The 19,776-nt window shown below is 35.1% G+C and overlaps 3 protein-coding genes across 4 annotated transcripts; 1 reads left to right on the forward strand and 2 right to left on the reverse strand.

Moving 5' to 3' along the window:
• Positions 1 to 2,550: 2,550 nt before the first annotated feature.
• Positions 2,551 to 7,725, forward strand: Hmt4-20 (Histone methyltransferase 4-20). Its single transcript, XM_077435528.1, has 2 exons — positions 2,551 to 2,851; positions 4,516 to 7,725. Exons 1-2 carry the CDS (start codon positions 2,564 to 2,566, stop codon positions 6,340 to 6,342), a joined length of 2,115 nt encoding a protein of 704 aa, XP_077291654.1. The 5' UTR covers positions 2,551 to 2,563; the 3' UTR covers positions 6,343 to 7,725.
• Positions 7,726 to 9,614: 1,889 nt separating this feature from the next.
• Roc1a (Regulator of cullins 1a) lies at positions 9,615 to 15,157 on the reverse strand. 2 transcript variants are annotated; one of them, XM_077436512.1, is made up of 6 exons: positions 15,087 to 15,157; positions 11,867 to 12,232; positions 10,869 to 10,896; positions 10,669 to 10,790; positions 10,508 to 10,593; positions 9,615 to 10,428 (listed from the first exon to the last, which is right to left on the reverse strand). In XM_077436512.1, exons 1-6 carry the CDS (start codon positions 15,126 to 15,128, stop codon positions 10,416 to 10,418), a joined length of 657 nt encoding a protein of 218 aa, XP_077292638.1. In that variant the 5' UTR covers positions 15,129 to 15,157; the 3' UTR covers positions 9,615 to 10,415. The 2 variants fall into 2 exon arrangements, with proteins under 2 accessions (XP_077292638.1, XP_077292637.1); XM_077436511.1 differs by lacking the exon at positions 15,087 to 15,157 and having other exon boundaries at positions 11,867 to 12,416.
• Positions 15,087 to 18,021, reverse strand: LOC143915746 (proton channel OtopLc-like). The gene is made up of 9 exons (XM_077436509.1): positions 17,791 to 18,021; positions 17,612 to 17,723; positions 17,429 to 17,537; positions 17,128 to 17,348; positions 16,655 to 17,059; positions 16,370 to 16,573; positions 16,077 to 16,300; positions 15,798 to 16,002; positions 15,087 to 15,714 (listed from the first exon to the last, which is right to left on the reverse strand). Exons 1-9 carry the CDS (start codon positions 17,802 to 17,804, stop codon positions 15,532 to 15,534), a joined length of 1,677 nt encoding a protein of 558 aa, XP_077292635.1. The 5' UTR covers positions 17,805 to 18,021; the 3' UTR covers positions 15,087 to 15,531.
• Between the last annotated feature and the right edge of the window lie 1,755 nt (positions 18,022 to 19,776).

Consider the following 19,776-nt stretch of genomic DNA (forward strand, 5'->3'; position numbering starts at 1 on the left):
TTAACTCAAAATTTAGGATTGTTACGCTCAAAGTGAGGATTGGAATCAATAGTCAGATATTTTTCCTATTAATTGTTATATTTCATTGCTTTAAAATACTTCTAATTAATTGTCTAGCGAATTTTAAAAGTCAAAAATATATTTTTTTTCCGTGCTATTTTTCATTTATTTGGCAAATTTTTTATTTCACCACGTTTATAAGGATTGGTTTTCTATCTCAATATATTTTTTTTTATCTAAACGTACTAAGTAAAGCGGTAATTGCAATTTAAATGCTTTCGTTGTATATATGGTTGTATCGCGTAATATGTTAGGGCAAGCGAGATGGCATGTAGTCCGACCGCTGTACTCTGTGAGGTGGATTATATGCCATCTCGCTTGCCCTAACATATTACGCGATACAACTATATATAATAAAAAAAATCCACTTACTAACACAACTGTGTTTTATTAGGCCCCTGAACATAATCCATCTATTAGATCGTGGCGGCTCTACGGCATGGTCGAGTTTCGGTTACTATCTTGCGAGTTGAGACCGACTCGGCCGCGTTCAAAAGTTGCTATACCACTTTTTCCTAGGCTTCCAGAATAAACACTTGTGTACATTACCAAGCCAGTCGTCTCATTCGCCCTTACCCCCACAATATAAAAAAAGTGGACTGGTTTTATCTCATGATTTACCAGGATAGATACCCAAAAACAAGTACTGTCTTGGTAAAACCAGTACGAATGGTCACCTTAATTTATATGTATATATGAAATTAAATTCATCCAGGGGGGTGGGGGGGCCTAGCACCCCGCTAGATCCGCTTCTGCCAAAACAGGTAATATTTTTTTTATGCAATTGGATTATTAGGCACATTGCGATCGCCCAAAAGACAATTTTTGCCATGAAAATCGCGAATACGGAATATTTGGCACTCCAGTTCTCGTCAGGACGATGGACTTCTCATCTGCCAGATTTTCCGTTATAGGGCGGTTTCAGACTAGCGTTTTATACGCGCGTATAATCTCGTTTTTTGAAGTGCATGTAGGCGCATATAGGGGCGTCGTTTTCCATACGCGCAACTCATACTCGCGTAGACGCGCTTATAAGCTCGTATTATCCATGTTGATACTAAATCACCACTACCGGTTCGAGCAAAAACGCCGGAATAAGCCCGTGTAAGCGAGTCCGGTTTTTTGAAGCGCGAAATGTAACGCGCGTGTAAGCGCGGGTAATTGGACTATTCGTCACATTGGGGTGGTCACAAAGACAATTTTTGCCATGAAAATCGCGAATACACAATATTTGGCAGTCAAGTTCTCGTTACTATGATAGTTATCGTTAGTATGATGGACTTTTCGGCTGCCAGATGTTCCGTTATAGAGATTTTAGTGACTTTGTGACGAGTAATTTGTGACCAGTAATCACCGAACCGTAAGCGCGTATGCCGAAACGACGGTATACGCGCACAAAAATACGCAAGTCTGAAACCGTCCATAGAGATTTTGAGGCGAACGCTTTGTGGGCAATAACCTGATTTTAGGACGAAGACTTAAATGAACGCTGGAGCAACGTAAGCATTCCTCGCTCGGACCGTCGAGTGGAAGGAGGTGCACAATCGCGACGGCATCGGCGCAACGCGACTCGCCGGAAAGCCGCTCGATCGGAATCGCACGATTGGCGACCATCACCCGGGCGCAAATTCGCCAGGGGAGACGCATGGAACATGGCATCAAATAAAACACAATTCGAAAACGATTTTTATTTTTGAAAATTGATACATACATGTATACATATATATATATACGAGGGGGGGGGGGGGGGAAGGGGGCGTAGCGTTCTTTTGATTTCCCAAACAGAGGTTCCGCTCGGCGTTGGGTGCGGGTCCGAGTCGTGCGAGAGTGGGTAGTGGGTAGTGGGTAGCGGGTGGCGGGGGGGTAGCGAGCGTCGGGCAGTGTGGGCAGTGTGAGCACTCGGGCTTCGACACCTCGCTCTCGCCTGGAGCGTATGCAATTGATGAAAGGGCTTCGAGTGGGGGCTTCCTCGTCCGGCGGCGGGGGAAGGGGCAGGGGAAGGGGCGCGTGTTCGCGGCCGCAAACCACACATAGCATCCGCGAGACATAGTCGGGCCGCTCTGCCACCGCAACTGCCATTGCCATAGTCAAAGCCATTCTGCCAGCGGACGTGGGACGCAGGGCGCGGGGGAGGGGGGGCATGTGTGTGTGCGGCGGAGGCGTGCGGGGGTGCGGGGGATGCGGGCGGGAGGGGTTGTCGTGCGCCACTGCCACTACCACTGCCACTGCCACTTCCATTTCCACTGTGACTTCCAGCTCCAGCTCCAGCTCCATTTTGGATCCCGATTCCAGTTCGAATTCCGAGTCGGGTGCCGAGGAGTGGTCGAGGGTAGTGGAGGTGGAGGTGGCGGCGCGGGCGGAGGGTGTGGCGTAGCGGCGGCTGCCCGCCTTGGTGGAGTCGGCGGCCGCGCGGGTGCGGGTGTCGGGCGGCCGCGCGCTGAGGCGGGTGGGGGTCGCGGGCGCGGGGGCGGCGGCGGGGGTGGGGGGGCGCGGGGCGCGCGCGATGGTGGTGGGCGGCGGCGGGGGCGCGGGGGGCGCGGTGGGGATGACGCCTCGCGAGCTGTCGGAGTTCGACGACGTGTCGACGGCGCTGGTGTTGGACCCGTGGCTGGGCTTCACCACGCACAAGATGGGGGTGCGCTTCCGGCCGCCGCGCGCCACTCGGAACCAGCTCAAGGAGATCGTGCTCGAGTTCGTCCGCACGCAGGCCTACGACGACACCTTCGCCCGCCTGTTGGCCGCTGAGAGGCCCCTCGCCAAGATCAAGCAACACGCCAAGCTGAAGCAGCACGTCAGTATTGACACCTCACCCTCCCACCACACACCACACCACACACACCACACCACACACCTAAACAAACGGCCAGATGATACACGCTCGCCAACCTGGAGACCTTGAAAAATTTTCATCCCTGAATGTCGTCCCGAGTTCAGTTTTACGTCCATGACCTGTCTCTTGTGTGAATAAAGAGTGAAAGAGACTGCACTATATATCGATGGTTTACACTGAAAATTAATCATGTTTCAAGTGTTGAACAATTCCACTAGGATGAACTGTGCTGGAATGATTTTATTTCTATGACGTTTTTAGTCACATGTGTATTTTTAAATGTTTTAAAAATTGTTTGTCAAAAATAAATAAAAATATAATTGAACTGATGTGGTATAGTCGGATAAGGATTTGGGATATTATCATCTTGCTCTATTTTAATTTGACGATATTTCTTTGTGGGGAAATAAAGCTGCAACTTTTTACTATCATTGGAATGATATAGTGTCGGTCATCAATGAAGTGTTGTAATTACAAACCAAATGAACTAATGAATAGTGTTGCTAAAGATAAAATTACAAAAAAAAAAAGAATAAAAGAATTCAAAAGCGAAATTTATATATGTTTGATACAAACAATTATAATAACAAAAATAAATTATTTCAAAGAGTACATGTAATTTGAAATGCTATTGTTCAGAATCTTTCGCTATGCGTTTGTAAAAATGTTCTATGAAACTTATATCCGTGCTATCAACAGCAATGATTTAGTGTTTACTTAAAATATTAATGCATTACAGTATTGCTTCTTCGATTTAATGATTCAGTTAGTATTTCCTTGATCTATCCATACGATTAAACTTTCAGTTGAAACATTAAGTCATATTTTATCATTGGGAAATGTTCGAGTCAAACAAATACCGAATTAAACTGCTCATTTACCTTCAAAATATCTGATCAATGTAATATTTATGAAGATTATTTAATAATTCTGATTTTCGAAGAATTATATCAACATCGTGCTTCAGCTCTATACTGTAAACCCAAGATGGTTCAAAAAGTATAGTAATCATAATAGATAAATAAAAATGTACGAATGCATGAAACTTTTGATGGGATGTAATCTGGTCTATATGGGTTGCAGAACTCCATTCTTTGCTTTATACATAAATGCCCAGTACATATGCATGGTATTTTTGTTTGCTTTCGGTCATCAGTATGGTCAAGAAGCTACTACAGCCTGATGATTCATCTCTGCAGCTTCGCAACTAGATGAAATGATACATGAATGTGAAAAATCTCAATAGACGGTGACGTCGCTTACTATCTGAACATACACTTAATAAATGTTTGTTCACGCGTGAATATATCCATACATCTTTTTATATTAGCAAAAGGCTTGTTTTTGTACGTCTACATTGTTTTAAATTGCTAATGCAATTTAAATAAATATCACGCATTTATTATGTCGACTTGATCAGTTTCTTCCATATTGTTTTGAATTGTGTTTTATTTATTAACAAGTTCAAGAACAAAGAATGTTATCGTAATTCATTGTTAGTGAATATGATTCCTCCGGTCATGTGCATGTTCTTATGATTTTAATTAATGCAACGTTGATTGTAGAATTTTACGATATTGTACTATGCAAAATGGTAATATTTTTATTTGTTTGTTTGGTTTCAGATTTATCGTTACCTTCGGGTGTTTGACAAGGACTCTGGTTTTGAAATACAACCGTGCTATAGATATTCATTAGAGGGACAAGTGGGTGCTAAAATATCGGCCACGAAAAAATGGACAAAAAATGAAAAGATTGAGTGTTTGGTCGGGTGTATTGCGGAGCTTACCGAGGAAGAGGAGGCTCAACTTTTGCATCCTGGCAAGAATGACTTTTCCGTTATGTACAGTTGTCGTAAAAATTGTGCTCAATTGTGGTTAGGCCCCGCTGCATACATAAACCACGATTGCAGGGCGAATTGCAAGTTTGTCGCCACCGGACGAGATACGGCGTGTGTCAAAGTTTTACGAGATATACAAATCGGAGAAGAGATAACTTGTTTTTACGGCGAAGACTTTTTCGGCGATGGAAATTGTTATTGCGAGTGCGAAACCTGCGAAAGGAGGAACACTGGAGCGTTCGCTGTACAGAAATCCGACAGGGAAGATCAAGCGACTAGATATCGTTTACGTGAGACGGATAATAGGATAAATAGAACTAAGGCGAAGAAATCTCAAAAAGATAATATCTTAGATAAAGCGTCGCTGCCTGATACTAATTGTCCTCAAGTACAAAGAGAAAATAAGATTGTCAGCCCTTTGAGCATGAAAGAGCTGAAACTGAAAGGTCTCACTAAATACGATGCTGAATTGTTGATAGCGCAAGGCTGCAAGTTTTCCGATGTGGACGATGAAGCTCTAAATGAAAAAATGATGGAAGGTGCAAGCGGCAGGGAATCCCCGATAACGTCTGTTAAACAGGAACCAGCTCAGAGAACTGTAAGCGAGAGAACGAGCCGATTGCAAAGACGACAGGCGAGAGCACCCGCCTCTTCCCCACCTTCCACTTGTTGTAGTGCCTCTAGTAGTCGCACAACTAGTACTTTTAGTGATAGAGATGCAATCAGTGACAACGATAAAGCCTTCAACGCTGAGAATCACGATGCAAATCCTACACTGGGTATTACCCTTAGAAATCATAAAAAATTGAATGATCACTGTCAGGAAGAGTTAAACCTGAGCAATGAAGGTTTCTCAAGCTCTAGCAATAATCCAAAATGTGTTAGTGAATCAGAACTTCCGAAGCTAGATATAAATGTAGATAATTTAGTTAATAATGTGATAGATGACAAAAATAAAGATAATTTCGAGAAGAAGACCGAACTAATTAGAAAAAAATCTAAAACCAAAAAGAAATTAAAGTGTGATGCAGAGGATTCCCAGGCGATTAAGAAAGAAGTGGAGGGTGACATCGAGGAAATAAACTCTTGTCAGATTATGGATGTATCAAAAAGTGATGTATCGTTAAACAAAGTAGTTGAAAATGTGACTGATAATAATAAAATTAGTAAGGATGTATATGAATTTAATGATGGTGAAGATTTTCATTCTGACGAGCCGCGCTTCAGAAAAATGTCCAAATGCACCGAGTCCATCAAAAGCGAGAGCAGTTCGTCATGGGAAAACAAAGCACCCAGTTCTGAGAACAGCTCCGGCTGTCCGTGCACACCCCCCGGCAGGGGGCGACTACGCTTGACTCTGCGAGTGAAGAGAAGCCCCATGCTCGACGAGCTCATAGAGTCGGGCACTAGTCTTAGCGAAGATTCGTTCGAACCGGAGTACGAAGTGTTGCGCGTGGAAGGGCTGGATTGTCCGCGGAGACGCAAAAGGCACAAGGGGAAACAGCATCGGAGGCAGCGATCACCGCCATCCTATCCACCTATGAAAAGACTTAAACTGATATTCGGTAACGAAAGTCGTACTATCGATATTCCACCTGCTAGTGCCAACTGACTCGCTACTTTGACAAACGTCTGCTCCATCATTTAATTATAATTTAATACGATTACGTTAGAAAACATACATAGTAGGTAAATCTATTTTCATATGTGTAATGCGTTTTTTTTTTTTATTATTATTTATTGTGTGCAATTTATTAAATTTACAGATTGTTATAAGTTTTTTATTATGAACATTTTTTTCCATTTCAATGTTTCTATTGTAAAAGCCTGCATTTTTTTTTCATCACTTCACTTCAATATGGCAATTGTTTGTAATGTAATTTCTTTAGAAATTAGAATGGGTACTATCGTTTTGAATACCGAAGACGTTTTGCACTTAGTCTATGTTGAATTTTCATAATTGGTGAGCAGGGTCACAAGCTACAGTCATGAAAATATACAGTTCCGCTGTGAACGGAAATGTATATGTGTGTGTGTGTGTATGTGTCTCTTGCACTTTTAATTGTGATAGAAATTGGTGTATGAAGTGGAGCACAAATGTAAATTAATTTAAGTATTTGAGGTAGTTTTCTGAATTTTCGTCTCTGGTGTAAATTTAACGGTTAAACTGAGGGGAAATATTAGCGGCAAGGTTCACTTCAAATGTCTTCAAAACGTGGTAGTATTTTTAGATTCGTTTAATTGATTTCAAATTTCAAAGTTTTGTTATTTTAAAATTAACGTAACGTAACGTTATTAATATGTATATATATATTTATTATACAGGAGCTTATTATTCGTATATACATAATTTCTATTTCAAACTAACATATGCTAGATGTGATATGGGTGTAATTTACTTTTATTTTATTAACTAGAAGAACAATAGTTATTGTTTTAATTCTGTATTAAATGAAAATGATCTCAAAAAAATAAATATTTTGAAAGTATTTTTTAAATTTCCTAACCTATTTTTTCCTATTTCAAATGTTGAAAAATACTACCACTGCTATTGAAATTTTGTCTTTTGCTATATTAATTTTGAATTAGTTAAATATTGTTCAAACTGACTCGACTCAACATTCCTAATAATTATGATTAGAGTTCGTTTATTTTTTTTTGCTCGTTAAATCTTTGATTTTGTCTATTTAAGATATCGATATAATTGGGGAAGATTGAAAATTGCCCCATTATTGACTGTTCTCTAATTAATCTATGATATTTTTTCGATTAAAATTTTAGAATATTCATCGATTGTAGATCATAGAGTAAAACTTATCTAAATACATAATTAATGGAGTAAGAATATTTAATACGATGATAACTTTTGTCATAAGCTTATCGAATTGAAATGAGATAACTAACTTATCATTTTTCTGTTTTATATATATATGATTATATTTGAATAGTAAAGATACAATTCATTTATATACAAGTATCTATGATAGTAATTTTTCTGTTTAAAAAAAAAAAATTAATTTTTTAAAACTAATATCCCAGTGAAGTATTGTAACAGTTTTAAGAAAATTAAAAGACCCTGTCTTTTTGCATTTTTCGGATAAATTAAGGGTAATTTAATTTTAAATATTGTAAAAATTTGTTATTTGTCATATTGTGAAGCTTAGATAGAGCTGGAAATTTTTGCTCCAAAATCTCACGATGTACGGTTTTAATGTTGAATAAATAAAGTTTTTCTCATTTAATTTTGAAATTCAAGTAATATATTTAACAATATTGGCAAGAGTTATATGATATTTCCCATAATAAAAAAAACCAGCTAAATTATGTATTTATATTAATTGATAAGTTGAAGTCTGTGATCGTTAAATGAAATAAATTTCGCGTGAACATTCACAAAAATATTTTTGCACCACAGTATGTTACATGTATGTTTTTCTTTTATGATGTATGTATAAAATTTCTAAAATTTATGTAGTGACAAATATGTATACAACATATGCAGTTTTAAAAATATACATTATTACATTATAATATATATACATATAAAAAAATAATTCTTAATTGAAAATTTTCGCACTTTGCGATATACTTTAGTATTTGACTTTAGCTTATTTGAATAGTCAGTATTAGATATGTAAATTGTAAATATTGAAATGGCTGTAAATTATTTGTATTATACGTATAAATAAATTTAGTGCAGAGATTAAATTTATGAATTGTACACTCGTGTGATTAGAAACTCGATATTGTGTGAAGAAGACCTGCATATTTCACAGTACAATTTATGTATGTATTTTTTTTTTGTCTTTTATACTTCTATTTTCTAGTTTCACACCATTGCAGTCAATAAATCCGCAAATTATGAAAGTTTTAAATGTGTATAGTAGTGAAACCAAAATGTAACTTACAATCTGATTTAACATGCACTATAGGAATATTTTATTACTGTACTATGTAATCATGTCGGAAAATTTTGTTTTGATTTAATTTCAGTTCCTCAATGAATGGAAAGCATGCTATGCATAATCGAAGTTGTTAGGATTTGGTTTGTTGTATTTTAAAAATGAAAGTTATGCTGGAAGAAAACTATACATGATATATTTATATAGTCACTTAATTTGGGTAAAAAATTGTATTTTATTTTGTGTTCGGAATGACATTTCCATTTATGGTTAAACACAGATGAATTATTTCGCAGTAATTTATTGAAGCTTAATTATATTTTTATTACTTAGAAATCATAGCACGTTCTTCAATATTTTAGTTTCAATTTTTAGTGTAATGTAAGACAGACTGCTGTAGCTAGACTGCCAGTATTATTCAATGTGGGGTAATAACTAGTAAACAAACTTGCAGATTTATGTAAAACTTCATCATATTTAGTGGTAAATTTTGCATTGTTTTTCAAACGCCCATCCGTTATGAAACTGAAGTGAAATTAGGAAGAAACACTGTTAAGATTGAATATGATCAACGGATTATAGTTGTATTATGAAAATGATTATCGTATATACTTGTTGCTTTTAATGATACGCATAATAAAAAAAAAAAAATGCTTGAAGTAATTGTAGTAAATTGGTTATAAAAATTGTATTACACTGGTGACTGAAATTGTTCATATCATCATGAGAACTACAACTGTATATGTGAATCTAAATTTATTAGAGGTAAATTGATTGAGATAAGTTGGTTTGGTTCGTTCACCATCCGACGTGATTCTTTTCGCTGAATGCAATGCTTTAAAGATTATTTGCATCCCAGGTGGTTTTGAGAAAGATGCCTGTTTCAGCTCATTGTGTATATAGCATAGCGCTAAGTCAACTTGTGTTTACTTGCCTCTGCGTTTTTATACATTATTAATTTATATTATATATATTTTTATTTGGATTTAATGATTTGACAGTTGATATATTTGTATATATGTATTCGTAATAACAATAATGCTTCTAGGTAAAATTTTTGCATGTAATTTGATAATACATAATTTTTTATGTAGCGTTTAAGCATCAAATTCGATCATGTGGGTGGATGCGGGAAATGTAAGGATTGTGATAATTTTAGTTATACATACTTATGCTATAATTTATGAAATAAAATTATCCTGAACTTTATTTACTGTAAAGTAAATGTATTTATTTTTAATAGTTTAATTTTACAATTTATGACATCTCACAATTACAAAATTAAAATGATATTAAATCAAAACAAATTTAAATTAAAATTTCGCTGAAGAAACTAAATATATATTTTATTTTTAAGGTATAATTGGTTTGTGGTCACTGCTTATTTTTTAAGTGAATATCGATTTTTCAGTATGTGTTCGATTATTATATTTTCGGCTTATTTAATATTCCGATAATTTATTCCTTGTGTTCATTTCGTAACTTTAGATATGTTGTATTATATTCTCGAAAATTGTCGCTAATATTTATAATGATAATAATAAACAGTTTCTCAATTATTCTCATTATATTTTTATTACCATCATTTTTCGAAAAATATAAAGAAAGTTGAAACTAACAAGAAATGAAAAGAGAATACAGCAGTGAAACATATATATATATATAACTCCTATAAATATTTTTATTAGGATACTTATGTAATCACACATCATTAATATTGGTGGATTTACATTATTCAAAATACACATCACAGTCAAAATATATGATGATCAGAATTCGGAGATTATCGCCCATACCTGAAACATAAAAAAGACCATTAAATCTTCGAAAACAACACCAAAATAGACAATTATGTGATGGGTCTCATTGACTTACTTTTGAAATTCCCATTCTCTATTATCCAACGGGCAGACTTGTCGAGTTTTCAACCAACGTGATATACAATGAAAGTGAAAGGCGTGCTGAAAATATCAATTCACAATTGAGTATTGAACATCGGCATATTATTTTAAACAGAAAATGTCCATATTACTTACATTACACACGCCCCAAGCGACCGTGCACTCTTCACTGGTAGCCGACGCTTGGTTAGCCTGACATTCGATGCAAAGATCCATTATATGATTTCTACAAATAGCGCAGTTGTCGACGACGATATCTGAAAAACGTATTAAATACACATTTAAATGAATTCAATAGACCGTCGGTAAGTTTGCCGTATTTGAGAAGCGCATACCCCAAGCCCATAGTGCGACAGCATTCCACTGAAACAAACAAATATATTATTAGTGTGATATGATATTTAAAATGTATAATAATATACTCAAAACTAGCGAAGTAACGCACAAGATACAGTACAAAATTTGTAAATACATTCATATGCCCTGTATGCGGCACCTTTTTCGCGAATTTGGCAATCGAGTTTTCGACCTTAAATACAGATTTTAATATTTACTCAATTAACCAGATATGTTAATTAACACAAAGTATTATTTTAAACAATAAAATACATAATATATCTCATAGTTTTGGATTAATTGTCAAATAATCATTCTTCATAATTGTATGAAGACGTGACGTCACATAAACGAGGTTTCAGTATGGTTCCACAAAAAAATAATTTTGACTGGTATTAAGCAAATTGAATAGATGGCATTCAACTCTCAGTAATATATTCAACCAATTTTGAACCTTAAAACAGTTGAAATAGGCGCATATAAGGCTCAAAATCCCGTGCAAAGTTCAGAAATTTTATGGAAGACAGCCGCGCTACAGACTTGTCGCCCAAAGCTTCCATAGAAGACGGCTGCGGGCAAACGGTTAAGAACAGATCCGGTTGATATGAAGTTATTCACCTTGAAGCTATTTTAGTGTTATCGGGAAGTGTGTCAAGGTTATGGGTATCGTTCGCCATCACGATTCAATTCTTCAATAGTTCGAACAAAACCGTTTGCATTACTTTAATGAAGATGACACAGCGGAAGTTCCTGGGTTTCGTTTTCAAACTGCGATTAGTAGTGGATGATGATGATGATGATTCATAAGTGATTTATACGGCTTCTCATGTTCAGTTATGTTGTTGATGATTGGATTGTATACTGGTGTTTGAATATTTGGTGTATGAAATTGAGTTCGGATATGGTCGTTGATATGATCGTCAGGTTCGAATACGGTCACTGAATGTGACAGATGGATGAAGAGGTTATGTAAAATGGAGTATGTATGTATGAGTACCTTGCGAACTTCGAAGCGTTTTTTGTCGGCCTTGCCGCTGCTGGACGAAGGTAGCTCCATTTCTTCTTCGTCGACTTCCATAGCTGACATCCTCGGAGCAGCAGAGAGGAGCGCCGCGAGCAGAGGCTGCGGCCGGCGAATGGGTTGCGACGGCGGCGGAGGCAGCTGAATGGAGATCGAAGGAGTCTCCGGCCGATGAGGTTGTGGCGGCGGCAGCGGCAGCGGCAGCGGCAGTTGCGGTGATGGTGACGATTCAAAGTCTGGTGGGAGCGGAAGAGAACGGAAACGACGCGAGCGTTGAGGGGAGGGGGGGCGAGGCTGCTGCTGCTGCTGCTGAGCCTCGAACGGAAGCCGCTGCTGGCGCGTCTGAGGACAACAATCAGTAGTACGCCGGTGAGACAGCAGATCTGCCAGTGCTGCCATTACACTAATATCATGCCCATTTTTTCTCATCATACGGGGAATATTTTACAGCGCATATTATCAATTATCGATTTGGGAAGTATCTAAGCTTTTTGGCTTAAATTTTAATATATAAAATGTAAGCCCTTGCATTTTTATACTAAAGCCCCAAACAGAGCTGTGGAGTCGGCGTTAAAAATCGAGCGACTCCAATTCGGATTTTATATATAAACTGCATTTATCTATTTTTACTTTTTACTTAATGTAAGTGAATATTGAATTACTAACAAAGTGTTGGGTTAATTTTTTGCGACGAGAGTGACTCGTGATCACCCGTAACACTAAAACTGGTCACACCCTAAAACTGGTCACACCCCAAAATCGGTCACGAGAAAACTGCTTGAGCGATTTTAGGGTGTGACCAGTTTTAGTGTGACGGGTGATCACGTGTGACCGATCTAGAGCGACCGGTTGTCCTGTGACTGGTTCACATATGACTAGTAGTCCGTTTACCGTACATACGGGTCTATGTGACGAGAGAGAATGTTAAATTACAGAAAACACAAATATCGGAAGGCAAAGATCGAAAATCGAAAGATCTTAAGTCGAAAGATCAAAAAAAAAAAAAATGGTGCATGGTAAACGGTACATACTCACTTAATTTGCGCGAGCAGGATACAACAGGAACAAGAGGAACAGGCTTTTCCTCCCGTATTAATGTGCGCGCGCAGAATACGGGAGGAAAAGCATGTTCCTCTTGTTCCTGTTGTATCCTGCTCGCGCAAATTAAGTGAGTATGTACGTGAGTATGTACCGTTTACCATGCACCATTTTTTTTTGATCTTTCGACTAAAGATCTTTCGATTTTCGATCTTTGCCTTCCGATATTTGCGTTTTCTGTAATTTAACATTCTGTCTCGTCACGGAGACCGCGTACATACATATGTACAAGTCTGTTACTGAGAGTTGGCGCGTTCTCGTACTCACACATAAGCGCGCGAAAGGGACAGAGCGTCTTTTTATTATTAAATGCAGTGTGGCAGCATGCTATATATCTATTCACCGGTACAATACAAGCGCATTTGTTCGCGTCAGCTTTCGGTAACACACTTGTATGTATGTATGTAGATCTCAGACGCAGTGTCCCTATCTTTATCTTGTTTACAAGACTTTTTATCTCATGTTAAAGCAGAAAGTCCTCTTTTGATTGATTGAAAAGAGGACTGATATTTAACAAATCCGTTACACCAAGATTCAAATATTTTATTAGTATTATATACATAAGTAATATAAATAAAAAATGCAAAATATTGAAAGAATAATAATGTAAAATCAACTATATAATTACGGTTCGGTGATTACATCGCAAAAGTGAATCGCTACCAGGATAACGCGTGAAAAGAAAATCGTGTGCGTGGATCTCCCGGCGCACGAAAATTCGGCGTACAGAAAGCTGCGTAAATATTATTGCGCGAATGTTTTTTTAATGATAATAATAAAAATCTCGTAAAAAACATTCGCGCAATATCATTTGCGCAGTTTTCTGTACGCCGAATTTTCGTGCACCGGAAGATCGGCGTACGCGATTTTCGTAGCGGCGGTTATCCTAGTAGCGATTCATTTTTGCGTCGTAACCCGTTTACCATAACTACGTACATGTACACATATGTATATGCCGGTTCGGTGATTATTCCACACAAAGCGATCTCGCACACTTTACTAAAATATCGATCACGGAACCTATCGAGAGCTATTCACGCGTATTATCATACTAACGAGAACTCGAGTGTTAAATATTTTGAATTCGCGATTTTCGTGTCATTTTCGTTAATAATCCGTTTACCGTATGTGCTACCTTGTAATTAATATAACAAAAATATTCGGAAGTGAACTCAATGAGAAAAATTCAATTTGATATATTTTAATAATAATAGGAGTCAGAGAATTGATTTTTTAACGACTCTCACAGTCAAAAATGTTACTTCTGAAGCTATAAATATTATTGTACTACGATGAAAAATCCAATATACAATTTCGAAAGAGACTTTTTAAATATACATATGTACATATATGTTTATAAATAACTTTGGTTGGGAATAGTAAACAAGTAAAAATTTCTATGACGACGAGTCAATTTTGTTTTTCGATTCAAATAAATTTAATATAAAAAAAAAAAATATTTACTATTAGATTCGCCAAGTTTACGCTGTTTATATTACACATACTGGGCGAAGCTGGGTAAAAAACTAGTTATTAATAAAATACAGCCGTCATTATCACGACAAAACGTTCAAAAATGTAATTTTCCAGACATGTATTCGAAACTTTTTTTCTTTTGTTATTATTCGTATTACATTCGTACGTCGTTTTGTTGGAAGCGGTCTAGCTAATATACATACACATGTATGTCGAATCGAAATGACTATTATATTAAGGCGAGCGTTATCTCAGACACACAGATAAATAGACGGAATAGCGAAATTATATAAATATGTACATATGATATGATAGTTAACTAAAGCTGTAGCTATTATCAAGTAGAATTGAACAGTAAATTGGATTCACTCCAACAGCTGTTTTCCAATCGAAATACCGTTTGACGGTATTATAATTAAACTAGACTATTGAAGCACAGTTTAAAATATATTTACATACATACATGTATATGTAGTTTATAGTTTTAAGCTTAAACAAAATAAAATCGTAACATGGAAATGGAAATGTAGTTTATAGTTTTAAGCTTAAACAAAATAAAATCGTAACATGGAAATGGCACTATTTGTATTAATCAATTTATGATATGTATATTTTTAAATACCCTCGAAGATCTCCGTGTGGTCGTCGATGGTGTCTTTTTCATTATTGTAGGATTTTGTTTATATTTTACACGCTAAAATAGAATAAATTGATAAAATCCAGTTATCTATCGATGTGACACATTCATTGAATAAATTTAACAATAAAGACAACACAAAATCACAAAACACTTCAAATCAATAATATTTTGGAACAGTTTGAATTTCAATCGTCACGAAATATCACGAATTTTTATAAAAATTTAGAGGATACTATTGACGTATTTAATACAATACAACACAGTACAATTGACTATTAAGCACTGTCATCGAATTTACATTCGCTACTTTCGATGATATTGTCACAATATTTTTGAACAACTCTTGGGTTAAATTTAAACAGGATGACGATTATAAGCAATATTTTATTCGACCATAAATGTATGTAATGTAGAATTGTTTTAAATTTTATTCCCGTATTTTATTATCTTTTACTTTCACGCTTAAAATAAAATCATTGATTTCGGAATTTTTATTCATATTTTTCCACAGTTCGTAGAAACAAATCGTCGACTGGAATCTGTAGCACACCACCATTGGCAAGGCTATATGAGTTATAATTGTCCAAGCCCAAACACCATAAAATTCCAACTGAAAAATACAAACAGAAATATATACCTATAGTATTTTGATATAAATAAATATAAACACTGTGAACTTTATAATTATTATACTTGGAGCGGGTGAAATTCAGCTCTATTGTTTTTCACCCTATTTATGATCCACAATGATATATTGGACATGATCAAGAACGTCATCAACTGCCTGGCAAATTTCTGCTTGATATTTTGCTCTGAGTTACAATGTCTTCTCCATGCCTCAATGATTAATAGAGTTTGGCACGAGCTTTGCAAAACGGCACACATTGGCAAAGCTATTCTGAAAATAGTCATAATGAAATTAAAATTAAAAATTAAAAACAATGATAAATATTTGATTTATAAATAAATAACCTGATTAGTTTCGAATTTGCAGCATCCTCTATGATCAAAAAATAGTAACCAATCACTTGAAATAGAGAATATAAATAGACACCAGACTGAGTGACGAATAGTAAAACATGTTCTGAGTGGAATTCAGTTTTAATATTGTGAAGTTCTACCCTTCTCACCAAAGTCATAAATATGATTGATACAATTGTTGCAGTTACAAACAAAATGATTTCCCAAATGTCTATCTGTCGAATTTGTAAAAAATTTATCAAATAGTCATTCATTTATATTTTTTGTTGAATTCAATAATTTACCTGTAACACTGCTATATCCAAAAATGCAGGCATTTTAACTAGCTCATAGAACATTATCAAACTTAATATAGTTCCAGAAAGCAGCGTGATAGCCAACATTATTCCTTTTTGAGCGTTTGCACAATCAAAATAGAATCTGTTCACAGGCTCGTTGTTATCGATGGAAGAACCTCTTGGATCTGACGATATTGTTTTCATAGTTTTCTGTAAGTTTATTCGATTTAAATCATTTGGTGATACGAAAAATGAGTATTGTTTATTAGATACATTTATAAATTATCTAACATTATTCATATACGATGTTGAGCAAATATTTTTCCACATTATGACTAAAATAACCGTACACAAAAGGCTGTATTCAACAGCACAGGGCGATAAGTAAGGATTGGCATTCCTCAGCAGTGGTTTCATGATGTTGGAGCTGTAACATTCGGGTGAATTGCTGTCGAATTCCCAAGAAAATTTGTAAAAATCTAATGACAGATTTCTAGCGATATCGTCCATGTTTAAAAGTTGCATATTTTTGCTGCTGTTTTGTAAAGTTTCTGTTATGATTTTATTCTGGGTGGCATTGAATATGTCAAATTTCGTCTCTTCAATTATCACTCTTAACCAAGCGCAAATATTTGTGGCTATCAAATGCATCAGGCCGAATCTACGCATCGTCACATGCTTGTGCTTTGTAATTTGCTAAAAAAATTACACTTTATTACTAAAATTGATACATTTCAAATTGCAAACAAATGCAAATTACGCACTTGACTCCACGAAAAAATGAAAACCATTTGTTGCAGCATAAATATGACTTTGGTCAAAGGCGTTAATGCCATTAGTGGTTCGTTACATTTGCTGGTCAATTCGAAATATTGACCAAACTGTAAACTCGAATAAATAATAGAAACCATTCCAAACGTAGCAACGCCCATATGTAAATAAAAACTTCCATGTCTTATTTGGGGACCACCATCGCTTAGAAATGCTAAAAAAAAACGCAATAATTAATATATTAAAAAATATACATATGCTTAGATAAGGTCAATGCTAGTATGTGATAGGTACTTTTTTCATTATTCTTTCTGCGACGAATAGTATTTTTCTCTTTTAAATACATTACATATAAATATGTGAGAAAGCAAACACTGACTATGTTTAAAAATACATAAAAACCCTTAAAATTTAAATTAAATATTATTTATCATATATTTTTGAGTGTGTGACAACACATACTTCAAATAAACTAACGTCAATATTTCTAGGTGATGCTCCAATTATGGAATTTGTAACTGGTAAAGCCACCCCTAATATGATGAAAAATTTTGCATAAAAAGCTGACATGATAATGGAGGTAGATTCTCTAAAACAAACAACAAAAAATAGTACAAAAGTGCAAATTGAATAACAATACGCACGTGACAACTTACATTTGCTTCTTCATGATTTATCAAAAATATTTTTTTTATTATCTTACACTATAATTTTATGATTGGATGTATGCACGTGTCACTCACTAGGACAGATTTTTAATTAAAATTTTATATTTTGGTCCTTTTTTCAGATATATGTCTGCCTGTCACGAGCAGCCATTCGATATGGTGATACGTGCTGGTCTGTAGTGCTTTACCCAGATATGCTGGAAGATTGGCAAGCCACTCGAGTACTCAAGTGGGTGCTAATTAATATGTCGATTTGCTTGTTTATAGTCAATTCGATGAAGCTTCAACTATGTACTACTGTAGGCCAACAATAGACCATTCGTATAACTACACATTCATCGATTTAGTTTCAAGGATTTGGCTTATTTTATTAGGAAAAGTTTTATAAATTATGTATGAACATATTATATTATATAAAATATAATAGTCATTATTATTATTTTTTAATAATAAAATATGACTAATCTATGTAAATGTAAAAAAAAGAACTCATCGAGTTTATATGATGTCATTTTAGGTAAATTTTATACGATAATAAATGTTTGATGTTTATGAAATGCAAAAAAAAAACACGAAATGTTAAATGAGATGTTAAATGTAGTGTAAATATGAGAGTGTTTGTTTATAGATCAGGGAAAAATGTATTGGACACGTTTCTTTTTTGGGAAATTTTCTGCGAAATACGCCAAATTTTGAAACGTTTAGCATACCGAGGGGAAAATACGTAGTACACATACATAATGTGTATTCGAATAATTTAATGTTTATCATATGTTTTTGGTCAATATATTTAATATACATTCATAGAAACAATTATCGATTTATTGAGATAATGTTCAAGTAGTATATGTCTGTACATGTTACAGTCGAAGGGTATTTTCAGTTGTAATATGTACATATATTCCAACTGGTGTTTTAGGTCATCCGTATTCGAATACAACTCAAATACACTTTCAACAATGTGCGCCAGTTGTAATATAACAGTTGAGTTTTGACAGCTTTGAAGTTTTTACGAGTTTTTTAGAATTCAATAATGCGTTAATATTTTTTTAGATATTACGAATTATGGCAATGATTATCGTATTATAATGATTACTCTAAGAATGTGTTCAAAACAAAAATGTGACTTTCCAACGCAATTTACTTGCCGAGTGACGTTTTCACGAAAATCTGACCTCTCCTTACCTGGTACCAATTTATAGTTGAACTGTATTTTCAGTTGTAATATATTTTCACCAGTTGGAATGTAATTCACCATATGAATCAACTTACGTAGGTTGAGACGCAATATATTCCAACTAGTCAAAATATATTACAATTGAAAATACACCAACTATAATGGTAGTTGGTACCAGGTCAGATAGAAAATATTCTAACTAGTCAAAATAAATTACAATTGGAAGATACACTTCAACTGTAACATACACAATACATCATCGGAAATATTTTTTTATAACAATTTAATAAATATTATTTGCTTCGTGGTAGGTAAATAATAATAACTATTCGTGTTTTCAAATTGTACTGTACATAATTATATTAAAGGTTTTTTTTTCTAATAGCCTGTGTGTATTCGTCTGAATAACAAATAAAAATAGCCTCCCTTTATTCAGAGCCGTTTTTTAAAACAACATTTATAAGAATTGCAACACAGAATATAAATAGCTACTTTTTCCTTTGACGTGTTTTTATTTGAAAGATACGCTTATAAGATAAATATATTTGGTTTAACAGTTATCATGATAAAATATAATATTTGGGTAGCAGAATGGATTTTTTTTAACATAATATGGATAGGTAGATAGGTTTTTATATAATTATTAACATTTTTGTAACGTGCACAGGTGTTCCATTTATTATTTATTTATTTATTATTATTATTTATTATTAATAGTTTTGGACCATTGTGGCATTACAGGAAGAACCTAATGCGCCACAATGGCCTACATTTAACAAAGATAATACAAGTAAAAA

This window comes from Arctopsyche grandis, chromosome 8 (assembly GCF_051622035.1).
Source record: "Arctopsyche grandis isolate Sample6627 chromosome 8, ASM5162203v2, whole genome shotgun sequence".
NCBI classification, from domain to species: domain Eukaryota; kingdom Metazoa; phylum Arthropoda; class Insecta; order Trichoptera; family Hydropsychidae; genus Arctopsyche; species Arctopsyche grandis.

What these genes read in the sequence shown, in the direction of transcription:
- Roc1a (XM_077436511.1), bottom strand. Translation starts at nt 12,322, where the DNA reads ATGATGAGAAAAAATGGGCATGATATTAGTGTAATGGCAGCACTGGCA. An exon ending in TGTCGCACTATGGGCTTGGG is followed by an intron (nt 10,791 to 10,868) that starts GTATGCGCTTCT and finishes TACGTTTTTCAG; the next exon opens with ATATCGTCGTCGACAACTGC. An exon ending in TCGCTTGGGGCGTGTGTAAT is followed by an intron (nt 10,594 to 10,668) that starts GTAAGTAATATG and finishes TGATATTTTCAG; the next exon opens with CACGCCTTTCACTTTCATTG.
- Hmt4-20 (XM_077435528.1), top strand. Translation starts at nt 2,564, where the DNA reads ATGGTGGTGGGCGGCGGCGGGGGCGCGGGGGGCGCGGTGGGGATGACG. An exon ending in ACGCCAAGCTGAAGCAGCAC is followed by an intron (nt 2,852 to 4,515) that starts GTCAGTATTGAC and finishes GTTTGGTTTCAG; the next exon opens with ATTTATCGTTACCTTCGGGT.
- LOC143915746 (XM_077436509.1), bottom strand. An exon ending in CAGAAAGAATAATGAAAAAA is followed by an intron (nt 17,349 to 17,428) that starts GTACCTATCACA and finishes GTTTTTTTTTAG; the next exon opens with CATTTCTAAGCGATGGTGGT. An exon ending in TGGATATAGCAGTGTTACAG is followed by an intron (nt 16,301 to 16,369) that starts GTAAATTATTGA and finishes CAAATTCGACAG; the next exon opens with ATAGACATTTGGGAAATCAT.